The sequence below is a fragment of the Myiozetetes cayanensis genome, unplaced genomic scaffold, assembly GCF_022539395.1.
Source record: "Myiozetetes cayanensis isolate MyiCay16 unplaced genomic scaffold, myiCay2020 scf17, whole genome shotgun sequence".
Taxonomy (NCBI): domain Eukaryota; kingdom Metazoa; phylum Chordata; class Aves; order Passeriformes; family Tyrannidae; genus Myiozetetes; species Myiozetetes cayanensis.
The window spans coordinates 1215494-1227733 of NW_026087378.1; the positions used below are offsets into that span (position 1 = coordinate 1215494).

A 12240-nucleotide genomic window follows, 5' to 3' on the forward strand; every position below is an offset into this window, starting at 1 on the left:
AGGCCAAACGTTGCCCATTGTTCTCCAGCATCCAACCCAGATCTATTGACCATCCTGATCCTGCAAACTGCTCTTCCACAGAACGCTGAGGTGGGTGTTGCTCCTTCTAAGGAGCTTTGAAACAGCAGCCTTGAGCAGCCAAACTTTGACACTCCTCACACAGCCTGGGTGCAGAGAAGCTGGCAGAGCAGATACAATCCTCTCTTCTCTGGCAGGGGCAGGGAGGAAGCAGCAACTTCCACCACTTCATATTCCTCAAACCAGGTCAAAACAACAAAACCAAACCCACAGCAGTAAAAGCATGGAAACAAAATCGTTCAGGTGGTCATAACACAGCCCCAGACAGACAAGCTTCAAACAGAGGGGGTTAAACACGACCAGGGGGTCAGTGTGACACGGCATCTTGGATCCAAGTTGTGTAAACACCACACCATGGCACAGACAGGTCCCTCCTCCAGCCCAGCACCAGGGACAGCACCGCTTAAGGTGAATGAGGAGGAAAGAACTGCTCATGAAAGCATGGATAGTTCTAGATGGGCATGGAATGGTTCAAACCTCTGATGAAGGGGAAAATTGAGACAATATGTTGCTATTTATTACCCAGTGAGATGCCTACATAGAAAAGCTCACTGCTGAGGGTGAATGTGGAGACCTGTGCAGTATGTACCTGAGGAATATCAACAGCAGCACTGAGCAATCCAGGATTTGAGCAGAAATCAGCAGTAAATGTGGTGCACTGAGCTCCCCACTGCTCCTCAAGAGACCTCATGACTTCAGATCTCAGAGTGTCCATTTAAGAACCACTTCCTATAATGTTCTCAGAGTAAACTATAAATTGTTCAGTAGAAATGTTAGGCCTGTTTCCTGATTTGAATAGAAGGACTTCTACATTAGTACTGTTTCTCAATTATTTTTTATAGAAGTGTTAAACAAAAGAGAGCCTTATTTTTTCTGTACAGCCCAAAAAGGACTTTGGTTTGTTTTTTAACTCTTGGTCCTGTTACTTGCAGGTTTTGCTGCTCCAATATTAGTTCTTTCTCTGTAATTAGAATACAAATTAAAGATTGCCTGTGGAACAGTACATACTGTACTAATACTAGAGAATAAAGAGCTATCATTGAAAAATAGCTTAACAAGAAAAATAAAATTACTCTGTCTAGTGCAGACCAAAAAAGAAGTTTAAAGGGCTCCGAATTAATTCCTATGTGTGAGCAGTATGTGTATTAGTGTTTATATATGTATTAGTAATATGGGTAACATAAGTGCACAACAAGGAAATATTAAACAAAAACACCCAATCCAGCGATTTTCTAGAGCTGAAGTGTGTGGATTTACTGCAGTAAGACAGAAATCTGTAAATTTAGTGCAAGTGAAGCACCAGTTAAAAACTGTCCACCTCTTAAATCCTTCCTAGTACTTATTCAGCAGGTCGAGAATTGATTACTTCTCGAAGAGGCAATAATTTCACTTTGCTGGACCTGAACAAAAAAACTCTCCCTAAGCATCTTTCCTGCAGTTTCTCAATAAGTTGCAAAAAAAAAAGAATCAGTTGCTTGGATCAAAACAAGTAAAAAACCTGGCAGAAATACAGAATTAAGTTTTAGTCTTTTTCTGCCAAAATTAAGCCCTGGAATTAAAGACTCCTCTAATTTAAACAGACTCTGCCTTAGTGTCATTGGCACCAGTTTAGCTTTAGACCCACCTGCTCATCTGTCTAATATATCCAAGGAATCTCCCCAGCTCTGAGCACACCTCAATCCCAAACCAAGAGCAGGTCCCTGTTTCCCCCATGGAAGCCCCAGGTTGTACCAATCTGGGTTCTGCTGCTGGGAGGATCTCACGTCCTTCTGAAATCTTTCTGCACAACAAAGTTTCAAGAGCTGAGAGCCAGAAATAAGGCTATTTACAGCAGTGATAAATCACAGGCACCAGGGGGGAACCTTGCTGAGATAAAATACTCATTTAGCAACCTGTGAGAGCTCTGAGCTCAGAAGGATGGGACGTTGCATCAGGATCGCCAGGAATGAGCATCTGTCCTCCAACAAATCTGCGAGTCCCAGAACAGCCCATCAGCCAGCACTGTTTCCTGACAGTCCCACAGCAGTCAGGAAGGAAAGCAAACACACAGAACTCCCCCAGATGGCTCCAGCAGTTTGCAGAACCCACGAGAGATGCTAAACTGAAAAACCCAAACACAAACAGAGCGACTTATTCAAACAAAAACATAAACACAGATGAATTAATCTCTCCTAAGCCAAGTTAAATCCATAAGTTAACTCGAATCCTTGTTTATTTCAATGATATTTTCATTTACTCTGCAAAGAGCTAATTTTTTTTTTCAGTTTGATTTTTTTGTTTGCTTGTTTATTTTTTTTTAAAGCAAGCTCTTGGCCTCAGATTACAGTTAGAACAAAGATCATGAGGTTGCTTAATGATATATTTTGCTTTGGGAAGCCTTAATAAAATGCACACCCTGATTTTTCCAGGAAAGGTGGGTCACCAACATTTGGAGGATGGGACTCTTTTAACAGTGTGTGTCCAACACATAAACATCCTCTATATTTGATGGAGAAAGGCATATATTCACAGGACTAATTCTACCCACAGACACTGAAAGTAACTGGGATAAACTGCCTTTCCAAGATTCCTCACTCTCTGAGCTCATGATAGACAGATCCTTGATGGTTAAAATTAGTAGCTAATAAAGGCTCCCTCCCTCCATCTTCAATTAAAGTTAAAATTATAAACTTACATAACACTGCTTGGAGTGAATGGAAGTTACATGTGCGAAGTAGAAGAAGGGATTGGAAGAAAATGCCTGACTGTGTCAAACACCTATGAATAGATTCCAACCTGTTAAATATATGTGTATAACATGTCATTCTTGAGGTAACTACAGGTGGAATTTTGCTTTTCATTGTGTGCCTCCCTCCCCCAAAAACAGAGTCCTGTTGTAGTGCTGGCCCAGCACAGGCCCAGGGAATGTTAAACAGGCTTTTTGGGAAAGGTTATTAAATCATGTGGGAGGCACCAGACAAGCTCTGGTTCCAGTGCTGGTACAGGCTCAGCTTGTAAAGATGTTTCTGTAGTATTTTTTGTTTCCTCCCCTCTCTCATTAGAGAAGATTAGATTAGAAATAAATTATTTATTTTTTAAACTTTGCAAAATGGGGTTTTAAGCAGAATATCATTCTGGGCTCCTGAGTGCCACAGGTACTCTGGAAATAACTTGTTGTCATTCTCCAAATTTTATAGTAAAGCTTTCAGAAAATATCCTTTATGCTCTAAATGTCAATTTGCATATACAAATTGTGCACTAGCAAAAGCTAGAGTTTGTGTGTTTGTGCATCCAATAATCATCCATTCCTATTAATTATTTTCCCTTCTTAATTAAGATTACAAGAATTTTAAACCATAAATCTAATGTGCTTTTCCTTTAAAATATATGTTTTTAAAAATTCACCAGAAGGGCTAAACTTACAGAGTCAAGTTTATTTATCTTAATTATCTCATCCTTGGGAAAGGAGAGGATAAAACTCAGAATTCCTGGCCAGTAAATGATTTGCAATTCCTAAAGCAGAACATTAGAATCTAATGAGATTATGAAACAATTAACAATAAAAACTACCTCTTCACTCTTAAACTGCAGTAAAATGCCCTTGTTCCTTGGCACTGCAAAATATCACCTGAAACTTCTTTCCATTGGCCTGAGAGGTGATTTAAGGGTCACTGAAGTGTCTGGCACCTCCCAGGCTCCCAAGCTGCTGCTCCCGCTCATCGGGCAGTTTGACGGATGAGTTCTTGGGATTTCTGCTCTGCACAGATCTCTGTGCCTCTCCCAGGGGACGAGGTATAAGCCATGTGCAGGAGAACATTTTTAAGACAGCAAATATAGGACTAGCAGGACACGGAGGGAACAGATGCAGAGAGGCAAAGTGGTTTTTAATCTTGGCCTCGAACCAAAAGCTTTGCACTGCGGAACACAGACCAAAATGGAAATTCCATCTGCTCGTTTGTTCCACACTTAGTTGACACAGAAATGCCCCAAATGATTTAGAGTATTAAACATAGCTGGGTACACGAGATATTTATATTTACATGAGCCTGAAATGATGCCTTTTTGTTTGTCACTTCCCCTTACACACATTGGTTTGAGTTTGTAAGTTGCATAATTACAAAGCCTGAATATTCAATTCAAAATTTACTGGGAAAAGTTACTCTGGAACACAGAATAAGGTGAGTCCATGCCCAAAGAGGCTGATGAGAATGGAGATGTCAGATAGGGAAGAAACCACGGGATACTCACTGTCCAGGTAGGCACAGCAAGCAGTGAGAGGGGATTTAGATTAACATTCCAAGTGCCCTCTCCCACCATCCCTATTTCTATTCCATCAATCAAAAATATTTCATCCTTGTGATTTAAACAATCTTTTTTCTTTTCAAAACGACTGCAGAGAACACCTCAGGAATGTCAGTTCTTCACAGTGGTTATTTTTCTCACAATAAACATTTAGCAAAGTTAAGAGTTCCCTGGGAAGGGTGATAATATGGAATTAACTATTCACTGCTACTTCTGTCACATACTCTGTACTAAATACTGGACATTTCGGCTTATCATTATCTCACAAGGAAAGGGGATAAGGAAAAATTTAGATTACAGAGGATCCCCAGAGGTCATTTAATTCTACCTCCTACTTAACAAAGGGCTGCCTTCAGTGTAAGTCTTGTTGCTCAGAAGCTTTCTCAGTAAAACTCTGAAAATTTGGATTGAGATCCTACAACCTCTCCAGGCCCCTATTGCAGTGTCTTATTGCTGTCACTGCAACAAAAGTTATACTTGAGTCCAACTAAATCACTCTGGAGAGCCCACACTTGCTGCACAAAGCCATCCCTTTGGTTCTTAATACTCAGGATTTGACTTTCTGGGAGCAGAAAAGCCCACATGACACACATTTAACCAGAAATACTGAGCACATGATGTTTTAATGCCTTTCCACACAGAGTGTTTTTAATTACCTTTTTGAATTCTGCTGTCCTCTGATATTCACACAGCATCATGTCAAAGAAAATTGGGATCGTGGCCTTTCGCAGTTCCACTTCTGGAATGAGAGTCATTTCCAAGATGGGTCCCACCATCCCAGGGATGAAGCAGATTTTGTTCTGGCCTGAAGCAAAACCACAAATTGGATATTTGAGGTGAAAAAACCCCACTTTTAGGAAAGCATGTCAGGACATGCAATCACTTAAAGCACTGTTTAAGCCATCTGTGTTGGTAAAGTCTTACAGCTCCTGTCTGCTCCTTCTCAGAGGCTGGGAGAATGTGAATGGACACTGTCTCCTTCCAAAGTGGAAGATTTCAGTGCCAGGAATAGGCTTGGATTGGCTATTCATGCCAATTCATATGAGTTGAGTTGACATTTGTCAGTGAACACTTCAGTTTTTCAGCTTTTGACACCTCCTTATAAATATTTAGAGTAGAAAGTAATAAATAAACCTGCGAAGTCTCCAAATTTTCTCAGTAGGAGAGAACCACACAGCAATGCCACACTCTGCAACCTTTCTGGCTTATGAAGGAGAAAACCATTACTTGCTTTCATTTCTGAATAACATCAGACATTGCAACCAATAAATCAAACCAAGCAATGCATCAAAACTGCAGTAAATAGAAGTGATCAGCCACAAGACTGTCTGGAAGCTTATCAATTCAAGTGTATTTCTATTTCTGAAAGCAGATGACAATCACCTGCTGTGAGGCCAGCTCGGAACTGTGAGATTCTGAAAAAGCAAAAGCCATTAGTTCTTAGCAATTACCTTGGAGAACTCTCTCAGTTTTCTTTTTGTGCCCCAAAATTCAGTAGTGCCCCAGTTGGGCTGGTCCATTTTTTTTTTCTGTGGCTTTTACACAAAACAATTGAGCTTGACAAGGCTCAGAAGGTCTGACCACTCCTACATGTAAATAGGACCAGCCCCCACATTTATTTGGGGTTGGGCTCTTGCTTCTTGAGGGTCCTTTGGCTACGGGCAACAGATCCCTCCAGCACCCAGAGCTGAGGCTCTTCCCACCCCTCCTGAGCCACACTCACAGCCTGACTCATCCCAGGGTGCTTCAAAGAACAACAAACTCATTTTCTCCTGGCTTCAAGAAGGCTTTTCCTATTAAGCAAAACATGAGAGATTTACTTTCTGCTAAACTGTCACTGTTCTTCCCTTCTGGCTCCACCCTTGTCCCACAGCTGCTTCCTTGTCATCCATTTCTTTGGTACTGGGTACACAAGGCAGGGTGTCATTTCCATTGACCACATCAGCCATCAACATGATTTCTTGTTATTCGTCCAGTTGGAAGAAGTTTTCATGTCCCATGCTGGTATCTGAATATTTCCTTCAGATAATGACTGAGTAGTCTTAAAGTTGTACCCATTATGCTTCCCACCCCCATTTGCCACCTGCAGCCATCACCTCAACTCCTAAAACCACACAGAATTCTCCTGGAGCACAACTGTTGGATCAGCTGCCAAAAATTACCCAAATCTGCAAAAAAAACCCTCAACCAGGTCCAAGATGCTCTTCAAACCCTGCTCTGATGTGCAGCAGATCAGCAGCAAACCCAATGACCTGGGCAAGAATGTCAGTACTGCCTGAAGCTTCCAAGGAGATAAAAATATTGTCAGAAACAATTGTGATTAGACTTGTTCCATAACTAAGTATTCTGAGTCTGATCTTCCTCTCCACACTGGTTTTCCACACAATTGCCACAAAAAAGTTTTCCAAGATGAAACAAATATTCTACAGCAGTTCAGTTAATAAGAAATGATCCCAAAGGAGTTAATAAGAAACTCTAAAAGGAGGAGCAGCAGAATGTGGCTGGACAGGAAACATAAAAACACTTTGGAATTTTAACCCAAACAGATTCCAAGTCTGAGTCTCCTAAATTCTGGAACTGTAGGTTCAGGGCTGAGCAAGAACCTTCCCAGGGAAAATCTCTCCAGTCTCAATTCCACAAAATAAGGTTTCTGAAATCCGATTTCAGCCACGTTTGAAATCTGAGAGAAGGTTGTTCTCTTGGAGATGAAAAACTGGCAGTAGTCAAACTGTATCTCATGACAGTTCCAAGCTTAATCACAGGAGTGAAAACATATTTTAAGTTCAAATAGCAGAAATATTTACAAAAGCACTTTGTGTCAGATATTTGTCAATGAATCAAGAAACATGAGACAAATTCAGCGGTCCAAGTACTCACCAAGTTTGTACCACATGTCACGGATGGCAAAGCCAATTAATCGCCTCATATCTCCATATCTGGGGAAAAAAGAAATATAAAAGGTGATTTTATCATTGCCTTTCTTATAATTTTACTACAGAATTAAAGATACAAATTAAATATACATTTTTGCTTACTTGTTCTGGATTTTGTTGTATTTTGCATGGGAAAAGTTTTCCAGTTGTAGTGAATCTTGGGTAATAAAAGCCACAGCCAAATGAAAGTAGTTGTTCCACAGCTGTAAATTGAATATAAGGAAATTATAATAATTTTGAGGAAAGTAGGAAAAATATTAAATGATGCATAATGCAGAATAATTTATGAAACCAAATGGTGCAAGCAATATGAGATTTCTCTATTGTGCAAAGATGTTCATCATTAGTATTATGCAATTAGCAGAAAAGCAAGAAAGATGAATTTTAATAACCACTACTACACATTTGCTTTTAATAACAGAGCAGCTGAATAAATATTGCTAAAAAAAGATTCACAGGAGATTCATTAGCCAACAACATTAAACCCTGAACCGAGGCAGGACTGGGGAAACACAGTAACACTGGTGAATCTTAACTTGGAGCTAAAGGCACCACTGTAATTACACTGCATTTGAGCACCACTTCAAAAAGCATCCACTGTCTCCTCTTTGGATGCTAATTCAACCAGCATTTGTATGAAATTCCAATATAATTTGTGAAGAGCTCTCTACATGAAAGAAGGACAAAATACAGCCCTAAATGACTACTGATGTCATGTACTTGAACAAGATGAAACCCTCTCTCACTTCCAGTGCAGAACCCTTCGTTCCTGAAAGCAAATTATTTGTTCTCCAGACAATCAAAGTACTTCTCACATGTTAAAGAATGGAAAGGGAAAAGAGAAACTTGACTAGGAAACACAAATTTAAGGAAGGAAATACTGTTTTCAAAAGCTTCTAAGCAGTCAGCAACAGCCTCAGGCACTTAAAGACGTAGCTGTATCTGGAAAATAGTGGTAGGTATCATAGAGAGATAGAAAGGCAATGGTAAATATGTTTAGTGTCAATTTAAAGGGTTGAAACAAAACTTGTAACAGAGCTCTTCATTTTGTATGGTGTAACACCACCCTGGGTTGGGAACCCACAGTGGAAATAAAATGTTCCATGAAAAACTGGAGTGACCCCTGTCCTTTCTAGCCTGGAAAAGTCTGGTGTGCAAATACCCAGGAAAAACAGAGACTGACACACAGAAACACACATGGAACCACAGACATTTCCTAAATGAATTATTGTCTATAATGTGCAGAAGATCCTGCAGTTAAATTTGTTCCTCCCTTTGAGGCCCAACCAAAGCTCTCCTTAGCAGAGTTGATCATTTCAAAGCTGGCCCTGCTGCAAACACATCAACTCAACACCATCCTCATCCAGGGCCTTTTTGTCAGGATAAACAATATTTGTGCCCCAAAAGCCCTCCTTTCCTCTCCTATCAAATATATTAAATTATTATTTTGACCAGTGCAGAGCTGTCAGCCCTCTGAGAAGGTGTGTTGATTGAGGTGTAGGGCACTCACTTGGCATGTGTCAATTATCCCAGGAAAATGGAAAATGTCTCAAATCGTTCTAGGTTATAGACAGAAAAATGAAGCCTTATTACTAAAGATACTGGTCTATTTATTCCCTTAATAGCTCCAAGTACAGTGCCACCTTTATCAGAGAGACACAGTACATAAACTCAATAACCTGATTTATAAAATACATTTCCTTTTGTCCTCAGAGTACCCCAAAATGGCTGAAAAAATAGGATCCTTTGTATTTCAATAGCATGTTCAAATTAAGGACTTGCAAGCTTTTAAGCACCAGAACTGACTTTAAGACCCTGTGAGGCAGATTAGCCTCTCAAAGGTAAAACCAGATAGAAACAGATCTTAAAAATGTAAAAAACTTTCCTTATGAGACCCATTTTGTTTTCTCTTAAGCCCACAATAACACTCAAGATGTTTTGGGCATGTGCCCAATTGGAAAATATGGAATTGATTTGGTAGGAGATTTCTAAGTATCTCACAAAGAGGAGGTTTGATAATTATCCTGAAAAATCATCCATAAATAAAGGCTGCTGCCTCCTTCTTCACACACCTCTGCAACAAAGACCTCTTGTGCATTAAGACCACCCTTTGGCCATTGCCCTACAGATATCTCTGCTCAGGGGTTTATTTGGGAAAAAAAAATCCTTTCATGTAGGAGAAACATGAAGTCTTTGTAAGCCTTTTGAATTTCTGACAAATCACTGCAGATGCAAAAGAAACTCAAGCATATCCTAAAATGGACAAGATGACAGTTTTGGTGTTGTTTTTTTTTTCTTGAAATATTTTAGTGAAAGCAAGCTCAGCCCTTGGAGACCAGCAGCCATAACACATTTCAGATGGATAATGGGTTCATTAGTTTGATTTTGGAGAAAAATGCCACTTGTAAACTTCCTGCAAGTATGCAGAACTTCAAGCCATGTGTAGTTAGCACAGCCACTGAGCAAGGTTAGCCAGAAACAACCTTTTGGAACCTCTGAACAACATAAGAAATTATAAACTGATTTCTAGGATATATGGCATCCTCATGTGAGGCTTTCACTTCAGGAACAATCTCTTTCATATACTAGAATACATTTATTTGTAATTTAAAACTAAATAATTTAGAAGAAACATCTATTTATTTTTACTGGTTTTGTGAGCCTTTTGAGTTATATTGATGTAAAAGAATACATCCAGTGGAAAATCAAATTGTAATTTATAATGAAGAAGGTAAGACAATGTGCTTTGCACCATTCAGACCCTCTTTAGCCCAACAGCAGCTTTTTAAACAGGTATATTTAGGGAACTGTTGGAAGGTTTGCAGAGCTTTAATTCACGGAAGAAAAGTAAAGCATCTGCTTGGCTTGTGATTTTAAGTGTCTTATGAAGACTATGAGGGTGCTACAATTCTTTACAAGGCTCTCCTTGTTTACTCTAACATTGTTTAGCTTACTCAGAGCCTGCAGCTGTTTGACAAGTCATGAATAAAAGAGCATTAATGCATGCCCTTGAGCTGCGAGGTGCAGGGTTGGACCACAACTGTTTGGTGACACTTTGGAACACACAGAACTGCCACGGGAAGGAGCTGCAGTGAAAGCTCCACGTTGAACTGCTGCTCTCCCCTCTGAAAGAGGCAGAGCACAGCTCAATAAAACTTGGAAAGACACACATTCTTTAAAGTCTGTGTGGTTTTGGCAGCCTGCACATAGTGATGTCCTTCAGGCCTTTGATACCTGCTTGTAAAAATTACTGGGACATCACTCAGTAAAAAGTGATCAAGGGCTACAGAAATCATAGCTTATAAATTAGTTGTTAATAAACTGATAGAGCCTGAGATATTACATCATAAATATGTCAAAGAGAGTTTCCAACAGGGGTATTTACTAAAAACAAATTTTAAGTTTGCCAGAAGAAACCTTTTTCCCCATGATTCAAAAATCCTAATTAACTTTGTAGATATATAGATATACTTACAAAGTCACATATTTTGAAGGTACAAATGAGGAAAAAGCTCTACATTTCATACTTGGGAACTGTGTAACTGAGTGTGAACTGAATGTTTTAACTTTCTTTTTACTGTTGTCTTTTAAACTCTTCCTGTGTAACCCCTCATGTGGCTGCTCTGCAGCTATTTGTGACCAAGGGGGTTTATGGTGAGGACCAAGAGACAAACCCCAAACAGTTTTTAGCACAATGAGCCTGAACATTCATGTGCAGCACAATGGAGTCACCTAAAACAGATTGCAAGTTGTGAGATTAACTGCAAAGTATGAACCCCAAGAAAGCAAGAAGACAAAACCCTGAAATTCATAGTAAGAGTGCAAGAGAATCACTTTTCATACCATACCTTGTCAGTGTATTTTCTATCTGTTTCTATCAGGCAGCACTTAGTGACAAATCCTGAATCAATAACTGTATTTATATTTTAATAACAACTTAATGAGTGTGAAAACTACAGACATTTTCATCTAAAGGAAGCCAAACATGGTAAAATGCACTACCCAATGTTTAGGTTACAAGGAATGATTTTGAGCAACATAAAAAACCTTGAGCCTTAATTAAAAATTATTTCAGAAGAAACTAACAGAAATAAAGAAATAAAGATAGACTTTTCAGGGAAGACTACAAGTTAAAAATAAATTCTAAGTGCTAAATACTCCAGGAGTCAAACAGAGTTAAGCTTTGTCTGTCCTACATACTGCCATTGTAAAGGCTCCATGCACTATATCCAAGACTGACTTTCTGAATGCTCGTGGCTGGCTAAGACAAAAAATGAGTTTTCTGCTTGCCAGTCCTGACAGAATCACAGACCAAAATACTCTGTTTGGGTGCCTTATCAGAAATAATCAAAGCATGATTCTCATGTCCTAGCAAAGGTGGCCTAATCCTGTCCCACTCCAACCACCAGCCCACCTGGTGCTGATGCACAGGACCAGATGGGGCTCTGCAGACCTGCACACACCACCTGGAGCCAGCTAAAAAACCCCTAAATACTTACTTGGACTTCAAAATTCATATTCTCCAAAAATTTCTGGTTCATCGTCTCCGCAAATTTATTGATGGCTCTCAAGAACACCCTGGAAAAGCAAAGCAGGGGTACAGATAAATGAGTGCAAGCCCTGGCAGTCAATGCCAAACACAAGTGATGTTGGTGGAAGCACATTTAGCACTGAACACCCAAAGGCAGCCAAGTTCCCCCACCGTGTGCCGTGGAGGGGATTTATAGTCTGGTCCCCATAAAGAAAAAACGACACACACAGTTGTCAGGAAGTTTCTCCACCTCTGTTGCAGAAGTCAGACAATGGAATTTCTTCCCTCTGCTTCACACTATGCTGCGTTCCTGAGACAACAGAGCAATCCCTCCAAACACATTGTTCCCTTCTGACAAAACCAAATCATTTACAAGGGTGTCGTTTCCTCCTCCCCGTGGGTTTGACAGCTCGAGGA

General features: G+C 39.9%; 1 protein-coding gene across 2 annotated transcripts in view; it reads right to left on the reverse strand.

Annotated features, from left to right (window-relative positions):
• Window positions 1-12240, reverse strand: part of DOCK2 (dedicator of cytokinesis 2) — a 166292-nt gene that overhangs the window by 37350 nt on the left and 116702 nt on the right. For both annotated transcript variants that reach the window (XR_007628557.1, XM_050311875.1), the window contains exons 30-33: window positions 11792-11870; window positions 7395-7495; window positions 7237-7295; window positions 5016-5164 (exon numbers count right to left, since the gene is read on the reverse strand). Coding sequence is in view for 1 of the 2 variants with exons in the window: in XM_050311875.1 (XP_050167832.1) it covers window positions 5016-5164; window positions 7237-7295; window positions 7395-7495; window positions 11792-11870 (388 nt within the window). In the remaining variant the exon portion in view is untranslated. The remainder of the gene's footprint in view (window positions 1-5015; window positions 5165-7236; window positions 7296-7394; window positions 7496-11791; window positions 11871-12240) is intronic.